This window comes from Ipomoea triloba, chromosome 8, assembly GCF_003576645.1.
Source record: "Ipomoea triloba cultivar NCNSP0323 chromosome 8, ASM357664v1".
In the NCBI taxonomy this organism is placed as follows: Eukaryota; Viridiplantae; Streptophyta; class Magnoliopsida; order Solanales; family Convolvulaceae; genus Ipomoea; species Ipomoea triloba.
In genome coordinates, this window is record NC_044923.1 from 107,300 (window position 1) to 129,733 (window position 22,434).

The window sequence follows — 22,434 nt, forward strand, 5'->3', positions numbered from 1 at the left end:
TGGAACGTCTAATCGAGGCCACCGGTAAGCGACCTACTTTAATTTTGTACATTCACATGTGATGATTTAATATATATTTCTTATTGTCAATGTTGCAGCCTTGAATCTACTAGGTATGGATGAGGTTCTTCTTCCCTCTGCAAGTGTTATACCTATAGAATGGGATATCACCCCGACTTCGAACGCCGTAGCTGTTAACCAGGACACAAGTACTGGTACAAAGGAGAGCATGATAGAGAAAATAGTGCGTAGACAGTCCAAGAGGATGAAAAAAACTTTTCGTGATCCTTCAACAATAAGCAAGGCAATGCTTTCTACTTATTTCCATATGCCCATTTATAAAGCCGCTAAGGAACTAAGAGTTGAGTACAGAATCTTGAAAAGAAGGTGTGAGGAATTAGGAATCTTCAGATGGCCTCATCGACAATTAGTCAGCTTACAAAAATTATCCGAAAATGTTAAGGTAAATTTTTTTTATTACACTTTAACATCATTCGATCAGTATTAATCAACCGTTATACAGGAATTGGGTAGCATTGAAGATGACCCTGAACTGAGAGAAGTACTCAAAGAAATAAAAGATAGAAGAGAAATGATGCTAACAAATCCACATTTGAAATTGCATCCAGCCGAAATAAAGCTTAGAGATGCATGTACCAGAAAGAAAAGGCACAGAGAAATGATGAGTTTTATTTCTCCTTGTACCCTTCCTGTTCCTTCATTTGTGGTTGATCATATTCTTCCTTTAACTGTGGATCCACCTTCACGAGCGATGGAAGAAAATGAATCGTTTCAGCTTTTGCTTGATGGCTTCCAATAACATTTTTTTTATAATATCAATTCTCTAAGAAATTTTAATATTATCAATTTTGTAAAAAATACCATGCAAAATATATTGCCCAAATGCATGTATGAATGTATAATAATGCAAATATGTCTATATAAATGTATGAAATTTTTTTTTAATGCATATCTATCTTATCTTAATACCCAATTGTCATTTTTAAACTAAACCCTAGCTCCAACGAACAAAGTGGTTTGCTCCCGAACTTGCGGTTTTAGATTTATCATATCCACTAAACAAAAATAAAATATGTTCTCAATTTACCAATCACATGCACCATATTCATCAAAAGTGACATAAGGACTTACAATATTTTATTGTCATAATAAGTTTATGTGAGGTGCTTATGTGAGGTTGTGAGTTGTGACAAGCGCAATAGTTCTTTGTAAGATGTCACTAATCATACTAAATTTATCCCAAAAAAATAGAACTTTTACACACGAAGTTCAAAACTAACCTGGAATTCTAAAAGAATTTGGTTGATAGATCATTTGTTTGGTTTTCAGCCAAATATAGGAAATAAAGAGATGTTATGATTATAATTTACTTCAATTTTTTCAAATACTTAAAACTGTAGTTCATAAGGAAGAAGGTAAACATATACTTTACGTACATACCGCATCTATAGCTAAGGTTATCTCCTTCCATTTCTTAGTGGATGGTTTATACACCACCCTTGGTGGTTAATATGAATTCTCTATTTCTCAAGTTTTTAACATATCTATATCACTCCGATAATGGATATTATTCGTCACCTAATTTCATTCTTACCTCACCTTTTATGGTTATTTTTTTTTACATTTGAATTACTTGTTATTGAATTTTCAAGAGTTTGCTCTATTTCTCAAGTTTTTAACATATCTATATCACTCCGATAATGGATATTATTCCTCACCTAATTTCATTCTTACCTCACCTTTGATGGTTATTTTTTTTTACATTTGAATGACTTGTTATTGAATTTTCAAGAGTTTGCACTATAAAACAGGAAATATTTTCATTATTAAAATAATATTAAGTGCAGGAAAGCTACATTTTATCTTCATTCTTAGTTTTTGGGAGAGGATTACCAGAAACATAACATGAGCTCGCAAGAGGAGCATAGTAAGAAAGTTCCGTCAAATTTCGATACTTTCTCTTCTTAAAGTATGAAACTTCAAGTTTATTTCTTTCTATGCCTGATTGAAGATTAGGATCCTTTAACATTTGCTCCCTTTGATTTTCTAGCTCATTTATAATTTCTCTATGATCAGTATTCCCTTGGACATTTTTTGCTAATCGCTCCAAGGTACGCAACTTCTTATATGGCCATTGATTAATTCCAACCTTCTTACATATCTTCTTCAAAGAAGCTTCCTTAATCTTTAACTCTTTCACCGCTTGATTCATAGGCATATGGAAGTATTTAGAAACCATTTCGAAATTCCAAAGTCGTTTGGATGGTCTGCTATCATTCCCTATAACTACGGTTGAAATTTCTTCGACATTTACAGCTTCAGTAGTTGCAACATCTGCAACAAATAAATAAATAAATAAATAAATAAATAAATAAATATATATATATATATATATATATATATATATATATATATATATTATGAATACAACTACATATAAAGATGTCATTATTGTTCATTTTAAGAAAGTAAAATCCTTTACCAGCAATTAAATTGAATCGTTCTGCTTCAGGTTTGAAATCCCATAAGCCATCAAACTCTGTATAAAAAAAATGTGTTAATACATTAAATGTATAAGGGTATAAGTAATTACACGTTTTACCTTTACCAATCTCTGAGAATTGTTTTGCAAAGCCAATAGTTTTATTTGTAGGCATCAATGGAAGTGCCTCATACTGGTAATCCCAGATATAATGCTCTGAGTAATCACTACAAGGGCATTCAACCTGATTAGGAGAAGATGAAGAAAAGGCATAATGTGCCATTCTGCAGGTATATTACTTTAACAACGAAGAAGGAACATAGGATAATACAATCGATAGTTTAGAAAATGCAAGGTTGGAGGCAGTCATTTGCTTTATTTAATAAGGAAGGAATGGAGCATAACAACTGGCAATTTCAAATTATACGCGTATCCCGAGGATTCACATGCAACAACAAAAGTCAAAAGAACAGTTCACAAAACTTTTATAAATTTTTTTTGTTTTTTCAGTTTTTTTTGTGGAATAGAACTATTATGAAAAATTTTGAGTTTGGCATAACTTTTTTTTAGATTAAGATTGACAAGAATTTATATGCATGTATAAGTCTTCATTTGAAATTGTTTATGTTTTAATGAATGCAACAATGTATTTTTTTTACATTATATTAGCTATTTGTCCATTTATTTGAATCTAAAATAGTAGTAGCAAATAGCAGAAGTTTACATTCATTGTTGTACTCATGTTTGAAATCACAGATTTATGATTCAATTATAACATCATTTAAAATATGAAATATTGCAATGAGTATTTTAGAAATTACAATTTCATACTTTACATGATAATTGTTATGTGATAATTATTTTTGTGTCACAGTTTGCTCTATAATTATGTGAATCATCGGTAAAGTATTTTTCAGATAATAAATATGTGTTATAGGTCCTAAATGTTAGATTTTCCCACTAAACTCATTTTCGATATGTTTATCAAAATTATGGGATAAATATATAATTATGTCCAATTTGCTAAATACTATGTGAAAGAAATAAAGTATAAGCCAAAATATATAAACTGATGCATAATTTTAAGGGTTATGTACTTGATAGAACCAAACGATAAAAGTATGGAGTATTGATTCAGAATATATTTTTATTCATCGTTATGCAAAAAATCAAGTACCTCATCTATTTGCTGAGGATTTAATTCTAGATTATCAAAAAATTGAGGAACATGTAATGAACTCTCAGGTTGGGTTACAGGAAGGTAATAAGAAGAAGAACGTTTACATTTATTGCATTTTTTCCTATACGAAATATTACTATTAATAGTAACTCTAAGTTTATTAGTTGCCTTATCCAATTTCATTGTTGGATTATCAAGCAACATTTTCTTCTTATTTTCCAAATCACTCTTTATCCTTTCAACCTCCGCTTCATCCTGAATATTCCCAAATTCCTACAAAAAGGAAATTGTTATCTCTCATTCAAAAATATCAATTACTAAGTTGATAAATAAACTGCAAATACCTGGATATTTTTTACCATCCTTTCCAAAGTCAAGAATTTCCGGTTAGGCCATTCGGAAATTCCTAATTTCCTACATACCCTCCTTAAAGTAGATGAGCTAATCAATAATTTCTTTGCAGCGTCAGCTTGTTGCAGATGTAAATACTGAAGCATCTCTTCTTTAGTTATTGTGTTGGGATTACGAAAGGAATTTTTAATCCTATTTTTCCCAAGTAAGACATCATTACTAATACTTCCTACAGCTATCCCAGAAGTGGCATTATTCTCCTCCATAAATGCAATATTATTCTGATTTTTAGCCACAACGTTCGTAGCTAGATCACCTTAATAAGAATTTACCCATTAAAACAATATATATCACAAGAAGTAAAGTTTATGAAAAAGTGTAACACTTACCAACAACTTCGTTGAACTCTAATTGTAAATCCACTATATCTTGAACATAGGCTAAATCCATACTCGTTTGAGATACATTAGTCCTCAATGGTGATATTTGAAAATCATTCCAAAATGAATGATCATCGGTTGAGTCATTTTTGTGAGGAAGAGAGGAAGTAGAATGACTTGCCATTATGAAAAATCATAAACAAAAAGATAAAACTAAGAAGAGAACTTATAATAAAAATGTTGAAAATATAAAAAAGATGTGAACAACAATTTAATAAACTGAAGAAAATATACCCCAAATGGAGCATCCTCATCAACCGACGGCTACTGTATATGGTAAAATGACATCTATTGTTCGAAAGGACAGCTACGTTGACAATTTGCACCACTGTTTCAAAAAAAATCTACTGTTTTATACAACTTCTGCACATTAAATTTTCTTGATTGGCACACCAATTTCCCTCGAAATAATCAAAAGTCTTCAATAGTCTCACATGATGTTTAATTAAACTGTTAAACTTTTATATAAATTAATGATTTGATTGGCATTAAAATCTTCTTAAGTGTAACTCACATTGTTTGTTGTTTTGTCTTTGTTCTTAGATTTATCACTTTATTAAACTTGTAACACTTTTTAGATATGGCAAATATTTAACTTTGTAATACACGGAATATAATATACCATAATGCTAAATAATCATTTACTCCATATGTTTATCTTGACAAAGACATATAAATTAAAGTTTAGACACATAAATGATTTATTACCATAAGATACCCACTCAAGGTAATAGCTAAAAATTGTTTATGTTTATAAATGTCTATTGTACTCATATATTTGCATCATTGAATGACAATAAATGATTGATAAATATTTGTCATCGTTATCACTTAAAATTATTACTTCCACTAACTCTATTATCACTTAAATTAGGGATCCAATTACCACATTACCTATCATTAGTAATTATTGAAAATATGAAAAAAAAAATAGTTAAAATCCACTAACTCCATTATCACCTTAAACAAGAGTGGTTGAGTGTCTTTTTGTGACTGCTGAATAAAAAAAACATGAGTGGCTGAGTATATTTTTTTTGTAGTGCTTAAAAAAAAAAAAAAATAAGATTGGCTGCTTTCCTGTTTCGTGATTGATGCTCAACCTTGTCCTTTGCTGAAAAAAAAATAAAAGTTTATTGCTTTTTTGTGGAAAGGCGTCCAACCCTGTTACCTGGTTAAGGAAACAAAATGGACTACGATACTTGATTTTCTCTTATCTCTGCACCATCTGGTTTTGCTGATGTTTTCATGCTTTATAATGTAAGTTGTTTTACAATTAAATGTTATGAGTTGATTATAAAGCAAAATCTCATAACTCTCCATTTTCTTTGGTTTTTTCAGCTGGCCTTGTCCACCTCCACCAAAACTGTAAGCAACACCAGTTGAGCATTACTACCAATTCAACCAATTCTGATACTTGTTAACTCTAACGACTTCCTAAACTGTAAGTATAAAATACATCATTATATTACTTTTTATTCTTTTATTCTTACTAATCATTAATTATAACTGGCAAATTTACAAACTTTCAAACTGTATATATAGACTTCATTATAGTTACTATAACTTCTGCGTTCTAAATTTTTAGGGTAAAAGTATTCACATAGTATCGTATACTTGTAATTGTTTCTAGCACTCATGGCTTCTATGAACATTCTCTTACGTTATATTTCTCCAACGAACACAACGGAATCGATACACGTCAAGTTCATACAAATGTTGTACCTCGTCGACACAAATTACTCTGAACCTGATTCTTTACAATACATCTTCCACGATGAAGAGGTAATTCACTTGTAACATTGTGTTTTATTAAACTCTTTCTTATTGCATATAGATTCTGTTAAAGGTGTTAACTGCATTTACACAACAGGGCACCTTTATTAACATCCATATTCCGAATGAATGTGTTCGAAAGTATGCGAAGAAATTTAAAGAGGGCCGAGTTTATCGCATAAAAAAATTTGTGGTGACGACTAATGTGCACAAACACAAGACAACCAATCACAAGTACATGTTAAACTTGTCTTTGAGAACACTTGTCAGAGAATTAGATGCTGCGAATTTCCCCACTTTTACGTATCCATTAAGCGGTGAGCTATCTTTAACATAAAATTTCATTCTTATAACCTGACAATCCTACGTGAGTTACTTCTTCTTATTTAAATATCTTTTAGTAACACAAACTCGACCATTATTATGTAGTATCAACACAATTGAGCAAATGATTATGTTACTACATATTTTATTGTCAAACAAATAGAATTTATTTATAATTAAATGCCTTAAACAATTTTGTTTCTATTTTCCCTGCTTACAGAGCCTCAAAGCACAAGTATGACTTCAACTAATGAAAAGACACTACAGGACTTAAGCAATGCTCTCATGCATATTGTCTCAATTAAAGATATCTACGAAAAAGGAAAAGTAAGTTGCATTGGGTTGAAAAATAGGACCACTTTATCATAATCTCGTGATATTTACATACAAATAGCGCACTCTAGAACATATTTTTTAATGTGTTAGCATGAATATAAATTTGATAAAACTTTGTTTATAATTGTAAGGCTGGTGAATTTTGGATTGGTGGAAAAATTGTTGCAGTTGAGAACTCTTACAACTGGTTTGCTGTGTGCTGCCAAGCAAACGATTGTAATAGTCGACTCATTCCCCTTCCTTCTGGTGAATATGAGTGCAAAAAATGTTTGACAAATTGGACAAAGGGCATCGACAAGTACAATTTAAAGCTTCAAGTAGAAGATGCCAATGGAAATGCAAAATTGAAATTGGTGGACAAAGACTGCATCCAACTGATAGGCAGAACAGCATCAGACCTCCGAGCAAAGCATAAGCGCATAACCCCTCAACTGCCAAAAGAAATACAATCATTGGTTGGACTTGGCATGTTATTTATGGTTGAGGTGAAAAGGGAACAATTGGAAAACAGATACGCTCCCTTCTTCCTAACAAAGATAATAAATAATCAAACATTAGTCAGCCTTTACTGTCCTGAGGTTATAAAAAAAAACAAAACAATTGGTATCTTGAGCCAGAAGGAGACATTAACTTGTTAGACGAGGTAGACTATTAGCACTACTTCTATTTAGTTTGTTTAATATGCAAATTTGTTTACAAGCAAAAACTCAAACTATGTTAAATGCTTTTTCACGTGATTTAGGAATTTATCGAAGATGAATGAAACGAATCATTTGGAGATCATTTTGTACATGTTCGATTCGTACTTTTATATTTTTTATTATACATTGATGCAATTTGACACAACTTTTTTTTTTATTGAGATGGACAAGAATTTAAATGCATGTATAAGTCTTCATTTCAAATTGTTTATGTTTTCTTTCGTGCAACACAACTAACTTTATTTAAAGAAATAAAAGCATTACATGTTAGTACATTTATTTGAATATGAGATATGAACAACCAAAAACACAAGTTTCTATGTTTGTTTTAGAAACTGTACGGAAAAAAAAACCCAAAGTAGGACACTAACAATGATGTAGGAGAATGAACTACAATTTTAATAAACTTGTATATATAAATGCTACAACTCTATTTATTATCAATAAACTTGTATGTATGAATCTCCGTTTGACAAAAATAAACTAGCTCCTTATATTTATATCGTACATAACTATTGAAATAACACTCTTGACCTCTTAATTAAATTCAAATTTAAACAAAAAAAATTACAAAATAAATACCAAAGAATTTAAATTTTAACACATTTTTTAATATCATTGTATTTATTCGATCTTTGTTGGGCATTATACTACGCGCATCGCGCGTGCCACCGCTAGTAACATTATATATACATGTTATGTATTATAGTTATAGTTGATTTTACAACTCTTGATTGGTCGTTAATTGGCCAACACAACATTTTAAAAAAACATGATATGCACAAATAAATAAATAAATAAAGAGAGAAAGTAACAAGAATGTAAAGAGAACATAACACAATACATTATGCATAAATCGCTTTACGTTTGCAAAACTCGGATCCTTTACACGTCTTTGGAAGGGCTATTTATACATAAGCACCCGTCTTGAAAAAAAGTTTCATGTAAATCGAACATACAATCAAACAATTACTAATTCGTTCTATGTACACAAAATTCATATTCTTAATGTACAAAATTTTATAACATAATATACAAAATTCACAACATAAGACACATATATATACACTAAGGTTTACAGTACATTGTGAACCATGGTGGCATGGTTCATGGTATAAGAGCATCCTTATCAATGGGGATATTTCGCGGTTATTGAGGAGTTTTTGTAAGTGTGATTAGGAAAGAGAAAATGGGGAGGGATGAATAAAAAAATCAAACAAAATTGAATTTAAAAAAATAATAATAAAGGTTCATGTCAGGCGGCGGTGGCGCATAAAGTGATAGCCACGCGCTGTCACTTGTGGTGTTAATTGGAGTGGGTCCGACTCCTCTGCATTATCTCTTCATTTGCAGGAGTAACTCCTTCCTTCTCTCTCCCTCACCTCACTCCTCCATGTGGCATTGATGTCTGACATTATCCCCTCAATATGCACCAATGTAGATGCTCTAAGAACAATAGTTATAATATGGACACAGGTCTATCTTGCAAGGCGGACCCATGTCCAAAATATACAATTTACATACTGAATATTTAAAATTTATATGACTCGCGCGTCTACCTTACCACAGAATAATTTGCCATATAAGGCTTGTTACAACTTACAAGGTTGTGTACAGAGTAGTAACATTGGAGCTCAATCCAATGCTAATTGATGTTCTGTCTGGGGGGCTTGAAAGGACGGTGAAGAAGTAACATTGGAGCCCAATCCAATGCTAATTCTGATATAGAATATATAAGAATAGACTGTTGTAAGATTCATACAGAGTTACAGGCCCACCTCCGCCTATCCATGACCATCATCATCAATCCTCCATCCCTACCTGTTTTTTTTTTTTTTTTTGGGAAAGAAAATGTCGGAAGCCACTCTAAAGAAAATGACTGGAAGTATTTTGATATGCAATATTACTTTCGTCTTTCGCTTCACAATTAAGTTTACATTCAATTTAGGTTTGATTATATTTATATATCTAACAAGACGTAAATATAAATAAATGAAACTAAAAAAGTGGACGTACGCAAATTAAACTTAATTACTTTGATGCTAACAAGGCGGGGCGGAGCCAAGGACCTTGTGGTCCAGTGGCATCAAGTGGTGGGTTCGAGGCTTAGTAGAGGCAGTACTGACCATACTATATATTATAAGTAAACCAGCCATAAGAAAGGAAAGAAAAGAATTTGTTGGAGATGTATTATATCATTTTGCTGTAGCTGTAGGTATCTGTTGCACATGGGTTGAGATTATGTTGGATGGCTCTGATCTTCCTTAATTAATCCCATGCACGAGTAGATGGACTGATCGATCCCGACAGGTATGAGTTTATATATCATGTATGGTTCAACCTTCCCTAGTTCGGACCTCCTCCCCCTCCCCTTTGACTCTGATAGATGTTGCTTCAATTCATTTTTCAATGGTTTACTAATTAAAGCCTCTACTTTTTTCAAAATATTCCACAGCTCCCAACTCCGCTCCCTCCTTTCATGATCTAGTTTAGTTTACATTACATTTTTTTTTATTTAATTAATAAAAAATACCATTTATGTCGTCGCCCTGCCTTCCTGCCTGTTACGTTGTAGTGTTGTTAGGCTAAGATTGCATGTGCAGAGAGTAGCTTCCTAGCATGTACGTATGTACTAATATAAACCCCGCCAATCCATCCAATTAAATCAGGCACATTTTCTCAAACAACACTAAATAAAACCACCTCTTTCAATTCCATCCTCGCTAGCTAGCTTTCTCAAATTATATTCATCCAACTCCATTCTCTCTCTCATTCTTATTAGATCCAGAATATATGAAGATGATGAAGAAGCTAACAGCGCTGGTGTTGTTTCTTTGTACCATCTTTCATGTTGGCCACTGTCGTCTCATCATTGACGGTATATATGCACGCTACCCCCATTTAATTTCATTCTAGCTTTAATTTCTTTTTCCATATATATATGCATGCACGCACCACATGTAGGTATATATGTGCAGATCGATCAGATGAGACAGCCTAACTAATAGTATATATAAACTGTACTTACGGACAGGATTAGTGCCAAATGGTAACTTCGAGCAAGGCCCACAACCATCACAGATGAAGGGCAGCAGAGTGATTGATCCTCAGGCGATACCAAAATGGGTGATCTCATCGGGTTTTGTGGAGTACATAAAATCAGGTGAAAAGCAAGGTGAGATGGTGCTGGTGGTGCCCCAAGGCTCGTATGCAGTGAGGCTGGGTGAAGATGCATCCATCACAACCACTGTTCGGGTCATCAAAGGAGGCTATTACTCCCTCTCCTTCAGCTTCGTCAGGACTTGTGCCCAAGAAGAACGTTTGAACGTGTCAGTGACCCCTAACTCTGAGCCAAATGACTGGGGAATGTTGCCATTGCAAACCATGTATAGCAGTACGGGGTTTGATACTTACTCCTGGGGTTTCTTGGCGGAGTCCAATAGAATTCAAATTGTGCTCCACAATCCTGCCGTCGAGAAGGACCCTTCTTGCGGCCCAATCATTGATTCAGTCGCTCTCAAGCTTTTGAACCCTCCAAGAAGGCTAAGAGGTACGTACGGTACGGTGATGGATATGATGGTAATTAATTAAATATATCTATATTCTCTGTCTGTATCTGAATTATATATATTCAAGAATTGAAATTAATGTGTGTATGTATTTTCAATAATAATATATCATCATCAGGCAATATGCTGAAGAATGGTGACTTTGAAGAGGGACCATACATCTTACCCAACACAAGTTGGGGAGTCCTAATTCCACCCAACATCGAGGACGATCACTCTCCACTGCCGGGTTGGATCATCGAATCTCTCAAGGCCGTAAAGTACATAGATTCAAATCATTTCTTGGTCCCATCAGGAACAAGAGCCGTGGAGCTTGTTGCAGGAAGGGAAAGTGCGCTAGTACAGATAGTGAGGACCATTCCAGGGAAGGTGTATGACCTAATGTTCTCAGTTGGAGATGCCAACAATTCCTGCGAGGGATCAATGGGCGTGGAGGCATTTGCTGGGAAACTCACTCTTAAAGTACCATACTCGTCCAAGGGGAAGGGCGGCTACTTACGAGCCAAGCACCGCTTCACAGCTGTCTCAAATCGGACTAGGATTAGGTTCTTGAGCTCATTCTACCACATGAAGAGTGATAATTCTGGCTCTTTGTGCGGCCCTGTCATTGATGATGTCAGGTTGGTTGGCGTTCGGAATCCAAGAATACATTTCTAGCTCAGCTCCTTCCTGCATGCGTACGTGCAATATAATAGATCATATCACAATTATTACCACCTATCCTAGTACTCCCAGAGTGTTTATCTCTGCTGTATGTGTTACAGATCGAATTATATTGAAGCATATATATTAAATTAAAGATGTGATGCATGGTTTCTTTATTTCTGCCTCCATCTCGACTTTGATGCTATGCATGATCTTACAAGTTTTATGTATATATATTGGATTTTATATATGTACCTGTACAATTATCATCTTTCATCATCTAACATGGCTGCGTTATAATAAAATTAAACAATCCTTGGCTGTAACGAGCAACACGTACAGTATAGTTCAAAGAACGTATAGTACTATATGTAATTTCCTAAAAAGTCAAGTGCATTTTCTCAATATGTAAAGTACTTGTTGGTTTTATCAACCAATGGATGGTCGAACAACGTGCCAACACTACCGGAAAATAATTAAGTCTCAAGAATTCTGAAAGCAGTGTTTAGCCTCTATTTTATGTCAAATTGCTTAACCTTTCTCAAGGTTGAAGGTTTCTATTTATACAAGTAGAAGGGATCTCCTTGTATGGCAACCATAAACTATCATAAATATATATGATTTCTTGCCTTATTAGATTTGATTCAACTTCCTAAAGCCTTTTGATCTACTGATGCAGTGCGAGCGGGGTGTGAAAATGGGTGTAAAGTCGAACCACGAGGATTGGATTTTATGGCACGTAAGGAATAATCACCTAGACTCTAGTCACCAAGGTCTTGAAACCCATAAGGATCCAAGCAACCATTTTAAGGATTAAAGTATAACAACAAAGAAGTAATTTTGGAATTATGGATGTAAGGGAAAACAAGCCTAAACTAGGATTAAAATCTATTGGGAAGAATGGGTTAGATTAGGTGTATTACTCTATTGATGCATTAACACTTGAGTTGGGGGATGAACAATAACCCTAGGTTCTTGATGTTAGCACAAAAGAATCCAAGTTTCCACAAGGATTAGAACAAAGGTTGCCCCATTCCCATGGTGTCTCAACCTAAGTTCTTGAAGAACAAAAGCTATTTAAGCCCCAAATCTACCCCTATTTCCATAGAAGAGAAAATGGGTTTGAGATTGTATTGGCTTAAGTCTTCCATCCAACTTCCATTGAAATGAAAGACTTTCCAAAGACAAGCAATAATCATTGCGCAACTAATCATTGAAAGATAAAATCAAAATCCAACTCAAACTCAAGAACCCTAAATGGGTGTTCATCCCCTTTATGCAATAATCATCTAACTAGCATCAATAAGAGTAATAAACGCCAAATCTAACCCATACGAAAGACTACTCACTCATATTTAAGGTAAACATAGCAAGATTCAACAAGGAAAACATAAACATGCAATAAATGTAAAAACACTTGAAGAAGAGGAAGTAAGAGTTTTACTATTAATGATGGAGAGATGTTATTGGAATCCCTTCCAAAACCACCAAAAGATGCTTGCCAAGTGTTCTACAATGTCGATCTAAGCTATTCTAAGCTAAAAATGGCTAATGAAAATATTAGAGAGAGAGTCTAAACTAGCTAGGGTTCGGGATCCCCTCACAAAATGCATAAAAACAGGTTTTATACTGTGCAGAGTATCGAGCAAACGGCCTACCATACGGCCGTATGAGAGGCCGTATGGTAGGGCGTTTCACTCCTTCGCTGATCGAGGCCATAAGGCCATCCATACGGCCGTATGGGAGGCCGTATGGATGGCTTTTCAGTCCATTTTTCGCCTTCTTCATCGGATCTTCTTGCGTGCACTCCTCTCGACCTCTAAAATCGTTCCTTTATGCTCCAAAAGACTTCCGAATGACTCGTTTCAACATTTTATCTAAAGAAAAACAATTCACACAAACAAGTCATAGATTCCAACTTAATTACAAGCATTATGTTATCAAAAAGGTTAAGGAATGGGGTGAAAAACGTGTTACAAGACAAAGAGAGAAATTGAATTCAAACCTTGAAGCCATGAGTATGAAAGAGAGAAATTGAAAAAGGAAGCTCGAGCCTTGAAGCTTTAATGGAGTATTTGCGCAGGGAATGGGCGTGGGTTTGGGTGGGGAGAGTGGTAGAGAGAGATTTGGGAAAGGAGAGGCTTAGGGTTTGGCTGAATTAGGGGAAAAAGATTCTTTTATACTATGGTCAAACGGCCTGGTATACGGCCGTATGAGAGGCCGTATACCAGGCCCCTCTTTCGCGCCCAGTGCACTGGAACGGGGGCAGATTGATACGGCCANAGACAAACAACAATCATTGCGCAACTAATCATTGAAAGATAAGATCAAAATCCAACTCAAACTCAAGAACCCTAAATGGGTGTTCATCCCCTTTATGCAATAATCATCTAACTAGCATCAATAAGAGTAATAAACGCCAAATCTAACCCATACGAAAGACTACTCACTCATATTTAAGGTAAACATAGCAAGATTCAACAAGGAAAACATAAACATGCAATAAATGTAAAAACACTTGAAGAAGAGGAAGTAAGAGTTTTACTATTAATGATGGAGAGATGTTATTGGAATCCCTTCCAAAACCACCAAAAGATGCTTGCCAAGTGTTCTACAATGTCGATCTAAGCTATTCTAAGCTAAAAATGGCTAATGAAAATATTAGAGAGAGAGTCTAAACTAGCTAGGGTTCGGGATCCCCTCACAAAATGCATAAAAACAGGTTTTATACTGTGCAGAGTATCGAGCAAACGGCCTACCATACGGCCGTATGAGAGGCCGTATGGTAGGGCGTTTCACTCCTTCGCTGATCGAGGCCATAAGGCCATCCATACGGCCGTATGGGAGGCCGTATGGATGGCTTTTCAGTCCATTTTTCGCCTTCTTCATCGGATCTTCTTGCGTGCACTCCTCTCGACCTCTAAAATCGTTCCTTTATGCTCCAAAAGACTTCCGAATGACTCGTTTCAACATTTTATCTAAAGAAAAACAATTCACACAAACAAGTCATAGATTCCAACTTAATTACAAGCATTATGTTATCAAAAAGGTTAAGGAATGGGGTGAAAAACGTGTTACAAGACAAAGAGAGAAATTGAATTCAAACCTTGAAGCCATGAGTATGAAAGAGAGAAATTGAAAAAGGAAGCTCGAGCCTTGAAGCTTTAATGGAGTATTTGCGCAGGGAATGGGCGTGGGTTTGGGTGGGGAGAGTGGTAGAGAGAGATTTGGGAAAGGAGAGGCTTAGGGTTTGGCTGAATTAGGGGAAAAAGATTCTTTTATACTATGGTCAAACGGCCTGGTATACGGCCGTATGAGAGGCCGTATACCAGGCCCCTCTTTCGCGCCCAGTGCACTGGAACGGGGGCAGATTGATACGGCCAGGCATACGGCCGTGTGAGAGGCCGTATGCCAGGCCCTTGGATTTTCGAAACCCCACTGGAATCATCGTTAAACCATACGGCCTAGTATACGGCCGTGTGAGAGGCCGTATACCAGGGCTCTAGAACTCGAAAAACTCACTGGGATGCACCATTTTTCATACGGCCGTGCACACAGCCGTATAGGGGGCCGTTTGGGGCCTCCTTCAAACTCCAAAAATGTGATTTTTTTTTTTTGCATCAAAAGCCATGTTTTCAACACCAATGTATCCCCAAACAACTTATAAACATTTTAGCTCATCAACCAAACAATTTTATGCAATTTCCCAACATCCCCAACACTCTTCAATGCATTTAAGATCAAACCTCACTCAAAATTTGCAATTTAAACCACCCAAAAGCAATCAACTTGCACCCCCAATGCAATGCAACACCTTAGATCTTATGAAATGCAAGAGATATGTGCCAAAACACTTAGGGACAAGTTCTAACTCTTTAAAACAAAATGAAAGCAAGTAAAGGCATGGAATGAAAATGCAAGAGAATTAAAGTGCAAGAAGGTAAGATAACATGGGGTGCCTCCCATGAAGCGCTAAGTTTAATGTCGCTAGCTCGACTCGACCTTATGTTTCTCAAGAGGTGTATGTGGGAATAAAGAGATCCCACACGGCATGAGCTTCTTTCTCCATTGATTCAGGGCAATTGAATAGCTTCAACCTTTGTCCATTGACCATGATATGGTCTCCGGACTTTCCAATTATTGCAACGGCGCCCGATGGGTAATGTTCTACCACTTGGAAAGGGCCCGACCACCTTGATTTGAGCTTCCCGGGGAACAACTTGAGTCTTGAATTGTAAAGTAGCACTTGATCCCCGGGTTCAAAGTTTCTTCTCAGGATTCTTTTGTCATGGAAGTACTTGGTTCTCTCCTTGTAGATCTTCGCGTTTTCATACGCGTCCATTCTAAACTCTTCCAGCTCATTCAACTTCAACAACCGCTTCTCCCTTGCTAAGTTTTCATCCAAATTCAACTTTGAGATCGCCCAATAAGCCTTGTGTTCGTATTCAACGGGCAAGTGACAAGATTTCCCGTACACAAGCTTAAAAGGAAACACCCCAATAGGTGTCTTGAAAGCGGTTCTAAGTGCCCATAGTGCATCATCAAGCTTGAGAGACCAATCTTTCCTTGTAGGACCGACCACCTTTTCCAAAATTGATTTGATTTCACGGTTTGCCAACTCCACTTGCCCACATGTTTGAGAATGGTAGGGCGTAGAGAGTCGGTGGTGGATCCCATACTTTTGTAGGACCTTCTCCAAGAGCTTGTTACAAAAATGAGTTCCATTGTCGGTTATGAAGGCCCTCGGCATGCCAAATCTTGAGAAAATGTTCTTCTTGACAAACTTAAGCACGGTCTTTGCATCATTCCTAGGGGTTGCCACTGCTTCTATCCACTTTGAGACGTAATCCACCGCCACCAAGATGTATTCATTACACTTTGAGACGTAATCCACCGCCACCAAGATGTATTCATTACCAAAGGAGGAAGGGAAAGCCGCCACCAAGATGTATTCATTACCAAAGGAGGAAGGGAAAGAACCCATGAAGTCCATCCCCCAAACATCAAAGATTTCAACTTCAAGGATTCCTTTTTGGGGCATCTCATGCCTTCTCCCAATTGCTCCGGTTCTTTGACAGTTGTCACAAGTACGCACAAACTCCTTGGATGTAGCAAATAGACTCGGCCAATACAAACCCGATTGTAGAATCTTCAAAGCAGTCCTGTCAGCACTCATATGCCCCCCATAAGGTGAGGAGTGGCAATGAGTCATCACACTCATGAACTCTTCTTCCGGAACACATCTCCTTACAATGCCATCTACACATCTCTTGAACAACAGGGGCTCATCCCAAAAGTAGTCTCTAACATCATGCAAGAATCTCTTCCTCTTGTTGTAACTGAAGTCCTTAGGAACGTAGCCGCTCACAAGATAATTCACAATGTCGGCGAACCACGGCACATAATCCTTTCCAAGCTTGGTTAGGATAAAGAGAGTCTCTCCTCTAAAAGTATCATCAATGGGTAGCTCATCACTTCTTCGGCCCTCTAATCTTGACAAATGGTCCGCCACGACATTCTCGGTGCCCTTCTTATCTCGGATCTCCAAATCAAACTCTTGTAGAAGTAGGACCCAACGAATCAATCTTGGTTTAGCATCTTTCTTTTGGAACAAGTATCTCAAGGCGGCGTGGTCGGTGTGCACTATCACTTTGCTCCCAATCAAATATGATCTAAACTTATCCATAGCAAACACCACCGCTAGGAGCTCTTTCTCGGTTGTTGCATAATTGACTTGAGCTTCATCCAACGTGTGGCTAGCATAGTGGATCACATGGTAGTTCCTTCCTCTCTTTTGACACAAAACCGCCCCAACCGCATAGTCGCTTGCGTCGCACATCAACTCAAAAGGTAAGGTCCAGTCGGGGGGTTGAATGATCGGGGCATTACACAGGGTTTCCTTTAATCTCTCAAATGCAACCACACAAGAATCATCAAAGTGGAACGGCATATCCTTGGCAAGTAAGTGTGTGAGGGGCTTGGCATGCTTTGAAAAATCTTTTATGAACCGTCTATAGAACCCGGCATGCCCAAGGAAACTCCTCACTCCTTTCACAGTGCTTGGTGGTGGCAACTTAGCAATTACTTCTATTTTCGCCGGGTCCACTTCGATTCCTCTTTCGGACACCTTGTGCCCTAGAACGATACCCTCCGTGGCCATGAAGTGGCACTTTTCCCAATTGAGCACGAGATTGACCTCTTGGCACCGGCATAAGACTTTGTCAAGGTTGGCTAAGCATTCATCGAATGACCTTCCATAGACGGAGAAGTCATCCATGAACACTTCCATTATCTCCTCCACAAGCTCAGAGAAGATTGCCATCATGCATCTTTGGAAGGTTGCCGGCGCGTTACACAAGCCAAATGACATCCTTTTGAATGCATAGGTTCCATATTGACATGTGAACGTGGTCATTTCTTGATCATCTGGGTGGATTGAAATCTGGAAATACCCTGAAAAACCATCTAGGAAGCAAAAATATTTGTTGCAAGACATTCTTTCAAGCAATTGGTCAATGAAGGGGAGAGGGTAGTGGTCCTTCCTAGTAGACTTGTTAAGCTTTCTATAATCAATGCACATTCGGTGCCCGGTAACAAGTCTAGTAGGGATCAAATCATTATTTTCATTCTCAATGACCGTCATTCCGCCCTTTTTCGGTACAACATGAATGGGACTAACCCATTTGCTATCCGAAATAGGGTAGATGATGTCGGCTTCAAGCAATTTTATTATTTCCTTTTTGACCACATCTTTGAGATTGGGGTTCAACCTCCTAAGAGGTTCCACGGTGGGCTTGGCATCGTCCTCAAGATAGATTCTATGCAAACAATACTTCGGGTCAATGCCAATTAGATCCCCAATCTCATACCCAATCACCCTTCTATGTCTTTTTAGCACATCAAGCAATTTCTTTATTTCATCATTTTTCAAAGAAGCATTAACTATCACGGGAAATGAAAAGTTAGAGTCAAGAAATTCATACCGAAGGTTGGGAGGCAAGGGCTTGAGTTCTACCTTGGGAGGTGGCTCCTCCCCAATTGGATCACATGTGGCATATAGCTCCTCCACTTCATCCTCCAAGGTGCATGGTTCTCCAACGTCCTCCTCCTCAATGCATAGCTCTCCCATTTCCTCCCATTGGGCCATTCTTGCTTCATTAACGCACCCTTCTATCATCTCCACCATATTGCATTCATCCACATAAGAAGGTTGGTGCTTGGCCATTTTGAATATATCGAACTCAATCTTATGTTCGGCCACTTCCATAACGAGCTTGCCTCTCTTCACATCTATGATGGCCCCGGCGGTGGCTAAGAAAGGCCTACCAAGGATAATGGGGACCTTGGTATCCTCCTCAATGTCTAGAATCACGAAATCTCCCGGAATGAAATATTGGTCAATCATGACCGGGATATCCTCTAGAACACCAACCGGGCGCTTGATTGAACGGTCCGCCATTTGGAGAGTCATTGTAGTAGGCTTAGGTTCACCGAGGTTGAGTCTCTTGCAAAGGGAATACGGCATGAGGCTCACACTAGCTCCAAGATCACATAAAGCACGACCTACCACAAATCCTCCCACAATGCATGGAATAGCAAAGCTCCCGGGATCTTTCAACTTCGGTGGCAAATGTTTTTGGAGAACGGCACATGTCAAAGCTCCTTCACTCATATCAACCACCGCACTCTTTTCCAACTTCTTCTTGTTACTCAAAATGTCCTTCAAGAATTTTTTGTAAGAAGGAATTTGAGTAACAGCATCAACAAAGGGCATGGATATTTCAAGCTTGTCCAACATCATCTTGAATTTGTTCTCTCTCTCGGTATCTTTTGACTTCCACAACCTTTGTGGAAATGGCAAGAGGTTACAAGGGATTACCGAGTCATGTGTTTGCTTGCCCTTTGGTGCACCCTTCTTGTTCTCATTGCTTTCAACTTGCATAGGAGCCTTCCCTTTTGCTTTGTCTCTTTGAATGATAGGCTCCTCCTCATTGTCACTCTCAAGAATGTCTTGTATTTCCACTTCTTCCTTCTCTTGTTCACTCTCATTTTTCTCATTCTCTTTCTCAAGCTCTTTGTCATTGGTTGGGTATGGTGGATCCTTCAAAGCCTTCCCACTCCTAGTGGTAATTGCATTCACATGATTTCTTGGATTCTCGGTGTTAGCCGGTAGCTTACCACTAGAAGAGGAGGCTCGGGTTGAGCCTTGGGTACCTCCACTTTGTTGTTGAGTCCGAATACCTTCCACCTCGGTTTGCAACTTGCTCATTTGGTTCATTATCATTGTCATAAAAGTCTTCATATCCGGATCTTGGGAAGAGTTAGAAGTCCCTTGGTGATTTTGATTGTTACCATACCCTTGGCCACCTTGATTGTTCCATTGGCCTTGGACTTGATTGCCCCTCCAATTATTTCCTTGATTTCCACCTCTATTGCCTTGATTTCCTTGAAAACCCGGGGGTGGATTTCTCCATGAATTCCCGTATTGATTTCCAAATTGATTCCCAACTTGATTCCTTTGTTGACCATATCCTTGGAAACCTTGTCCTTGAGGCCTAGAGAACCCTATTGCATCCACTTGTTCCATATTTGAGAATGACCCTTGGCCACTTGGATCCAATAATTGACAAGATTGAGAGGAGTGACTTCCTCCACAAATGACACAATAAGCAACTATAGCCATACCTTGAGGTCCCGGTGAATTGCATGGTGATTGTGGCAAAGAATAAGAACTTGGCATACTAGGACCTTGAGGTGTCGATTGGGTAACCGCTTGCACACTTTGCTTTGGAGCTTGCATCATTTGTTTGAGCATATGTTGGATAGAGTCCAATTGAGCTTGCATAGCCATCTTGTCTTCCACTTCGAACATTCCGGCCGGCTTTTCTTTCTTGGGGGGTTCACTTCTTTCATTATACCAAAATTCAGTGTTGGAAGTGATTCTCTCTATCAATTGTTCTCCATAATCCGGCCCCATATCCATGAAGATTCCTCCAAAGGATGATGTGTCGAGAATGGTTTTAGACTTGTCCATTAGGCCCTCATAGAAAGATGATATGAAGTCTCCCGGAGTAAGCAAATTCTTGGGGCATTGTCTCCTCAAATCCTTGAACCTTTTCCACGCCTCATGAAGATTTTCATTTCCAAATTGTTGAAAGTTTTGAATAAGTTTCTTCAATTTTGCAGCCTTGGAAGGAGGACAATACTCTTGCATAAAGGCCTTGTATAATTGCTCCCATGTCACAAAGTGGTTGGGGCTTTTGGATCCTCAACTCTTGCACCCCCAAATTGATTGGCTTGAACCATTTGAATAAGGGATGTCTTTAATTCGAAGTTGTTGGCATCTACCCCGGGTATACAATGCAATCTTCCTCTTCAAATTCCGGGGCTAGATGGGCCGCCATTGGTGGTTGCACTCCTTGTGGGAACATAGGTGGGATCCCTTGTGGAAAGTTTTGAGCAAATTGTTGAAAGGGTTTGGATTCATTTGGTTTAGAAGATGTTGCATCCAAATCCCTTGCCCTTGTTGTTGTTGCCCATAACCTTGGGGTATGCCACCTTGATAGAAAGGGAATTGAGCTTGTGGCACCCCATTGCTCCTCCGAAATAGGGATTTACATTCGGATTCGCCATTTGTTGCACCGGTACTTGAATGGGAGGTACCGGTGCTTGAGGTGCATTGGTTGCCCTCCTTGAGCTTCCTCATTATGTTCCCCTTGCCTCGGGTTTTGTATGGTGCTTGTTCCATTTGAGAGCTTTGTCCCGGGTTGCTTGTGTCTCCGGTTTCCATTTCAACCTCAAAATTTTCAAACTCCTTGAGCCACCCGAGCAAAATCCGTTTGTCCCTTCTTATGTCCCTCAATAGCTCTTGGTTTAGGGGAAGCAAGTTCACTCTCCCTTTTGACCTTGTGTGCATAAACTAAGAAGAACACCTATCAACAAACACCAAACAAAACACTTGGAAACAACTTGGTTATGGGTTAGTACAAACAAAAACAAAAACAAAAACAAAAGATCTCCTAAAGGTTTGCTAACCTTAATGCTAGAAAAATAAAGGCAAAGACCCTATACCACCAAATTGCCAATCCCCGGCAACGGCGCCAAAATTTGATGCAGTGCGAGCGGGGTGTGAAAATGGGTGTAAAGTCGAACCACGAGGATTGGATTTTATGGCACGTAAGGAATAATCACCTAGACTCTAGTCACCAAGGTCTTGAAACCCATAAGGATCCAAGCAACCATTTTAAGGATTAAAGTATAACAACAAAGAAGTAATTTTGGAATTATGGATATAAGGGAAAACAAGCCTAAACTAGGATTAAAATCTATTGGGAAGAATGGGTTAGATTAGGGTATTATTGATGCATTAACACTTGAGTTTGGGGGATGAACAATAACCCTAGGTTCTTGATGCTAGCACAAAAGAATCCAAGTTTCCACAAGGATTAGAACAAAGGTTGCCCCATTCCCATGGTGTCTCAACCTAAGTTCTTGAAGAACAAAAGCTATTTAAGCCCCAAATCTACCCCTATTTCCATAGAAGAGAAAATGGGTTGAGATTGGGTTGGCTCAAGTCTCCCATCCAATTCCCATTGTGATGGAAGACATTCCA

General features: G+C 37.6%; 2 protein-coding genes across 2 annotated transcripts; both read left to right on the top strand.

The window, feature by feature from the left end:
- Positions 1 to 115: 115 nt before the first annotated feature.
- On the top strand, positions 116 to 820 carry LOC116027524 (protein RKD1-like). The gene is made up of 2 exons (XM_031269228.1): positions 116 to 463; positions 524 to 820. The coding sequence occupies exons 1-2, from the start codon at positions 116 to 118 to the stop codon at positions 818 to 820; spliced, it is 645 nt and encodes a 214-aa protein (XP_031125088.1).
- Positions 821 to 10,306: 9,486 nt separating this feature from the next.
- Positions 10,307 to 11,990, top strand: LOC116027954. The gene is made up of 3 exons (XM_031269747.1): positions 10,307 to 10,486; positions 10,643 to 11,158; positions 11,296 to 11,990. Exons 1-3 carry the CDS (start codon positions 10,402 to 10,404, stop codon positions 11,832 to 11,834), a joined length of 1,140 nt encoding a protein of 379 aa, XP_031125607.1. The 5' UTR covers positions 10,307 to 10,401; the 3' UTR covers positions 11,835 to 11,990.
- The last annotated feature ends 10,444 nt before the right edge of the window (positions 11,991 to 22,434 follow it).